At 46.5% G+C, this 1,765-nt stretch overlaps 1 protein-coding gene across 1 annotated transcript; it reads right to left on the reverse strand.

Moving 5' to 3' along the window:
* On the reverse strand, positions 1 to 1,211 carry LOC104583274. The gene is made up of 2 exons (XM_010235109.3): positions 167 to 1,211; positions 1 to 62 (listed from the first exon to the last, which is right to left on the reverse strand). The coding sequence occupies exons 1-2, from the start codon at positions 1,029 to 1,031 to the stop codon at positions 46 to 48; spliced, it is 882 nt and encodes a 293-aa protein (XP_010233411.3). The 5' UTR covers positions 1,032 to 1,211; the 3' UTR covers positions 1 to 45.
* Positions 1,212 to 1,765: the final 554 nt, after the last annotated feature.

Genomic DNA, 1,765 nt, shown 5'->3' on the forward strand with positions numbered 1-1,765 from the left:
GCTTTGTTGCCGACTCGAATATCAACCTCGCCTCTTGCCACGCTCCTAGTTCTTACCAGCCCCTGCAACGAGTTGCAGATGTGAATTACTGATCCGGTATCATATACCCATGAACTGTTAGGTGCATCAGCAAGATAAATGTCTATAACATTACAAACAAGCGTACCTGAGTTAGAAGTCCCACTTCCACTCTTGGCTTTGTCAGCCAAAAACTTGCTGCAGTTCCTCTTCCAGTGCCCATCCGTCTTGCAATAGAAGCAAGTGGATCCAGCTGCAGGAGATGGCTTAGTCCCTGAGGCAGCGCTCGGGACAGAGTCCTGAGTTTTGCCTCCTGACTTAGCCTTCTTCTTCTTAGTCCAAGAACCCTTCTTGAACTTAGCCTTATTCTGCACCATCAACACTTGACTGGTGCCTTTCTTGAGGTCAGCCTCTGCTGTCTTGAGCATCCCATGTAGTTCAGTGAGCTTCTTATCCATACCATGCATGTGATAGTTCGAGATGAACGGAGCATATGCACTAGGAAGAGAGTTCAGAACTATATCTGTAGCGAACTCATCGCTTATGGGAAAACCCAGCCTATCCAAAGACTGCACGTAACCAGTCATCTTGATCACGTGCGGACTCAGTGGATCGCCGTCTTTGAGCTTACAGCCAAGCAAAGCTTGAGAGACTTGATACCTCTCGGTCTTTGCCTGAGCCTGGAACATACTTTTGAGGCTTTCGATCATATCGTAGGCCTCAACATTCTCGAACTGCTGCTGCAAGTCCGGTTCCATGTGTGCAAGCATAAGACAGCTAATTTCCGTAGACTCATCTCTAGCCTTACGGTGGGCATTCATGACAGCGACTGTCGCATCTTCATCAGGCTCATCTGGGAGTGGAGTGTCTAGAACATGGTCCTTCTTTTCTTGCTTGAGGACTATCCTCAGATTACGATACCAGTTGGTGAAATTAGTTCCATTAAGTTTATCTTTCTCTAGGATCGACCTCAACGCAAAAGTGGACAAATGAGGAAGGTTGCTAGGTGCCATTGATCTACAACAGAAAATATGCAAAACACTTAAGACATGTATTCATAAAAGAGCAGGAATATTAAACGCTTTAATACTTATGCTCCCACTAGAACCAACATCTCTCCGATGGTTACTAAGTGATTCAGGATCCTAAATAAGCAAAACGACTAGTGAGCTTTAGCATCACCGCTAGCTGCCAAGTGATCTGGGTAGGCAACACCTTGCCAATCGCATCTCATACGACTCCTGTTAGTCGGGTGGCATCACATGCCTCGGCTCCCGACCTACCTCGCCCCGAGCCCCACAACCGTTGTGATGGACTCGTCTAGCTTACCAAGTGCTTCCGCTGTAAGAGTCCGACTCAAACCCACCTAGTTGGAAAGAATTGGTAGCACCTCAATTTCATGAGCCCACTACCAAGAATGTCCAACTTGTGATGGTGCAGCACTTGGCGGGGCGACCGACTAGACCTTCTTTGAGAGATTTAAACTACCAACTATCTAATAGAGGTAAAACTGAGACATAACAATAACACAAATAAAGCAATTATAATGTGAAATGGTATGGCTCTCTTCATGGTGATCTCCATCTCCACAAAGCTTGTAAGTAGACTCGTGCCAATTCTTGTCACGTGCCGCCTTACTCCATGTCGCCGACTTGTACATCGGATTGCATGTCCTCCAGGTTCTCCAAGTAGCTACACTAGCTAGTGAACGGAAATTACATGGAAAATTCGACACGCAGGTCGTTAT

The sequence above is a fragment of the Brachypodium distachyon genome, chromosome 2 (genome assembly GCF_000005505.3).
Source record: "Brachypodium distachyon strain Bd21 chromosome 2, Brachypodium_distachyon_v3.0, whole genome shotgun sequence".
Lineage (NCBI taxonomy): Eukaryota > Viridiplantae > Streptophyta > Magnoliopsida > Poales > Poaceae > Brachypodium > Brachypodium distachyon.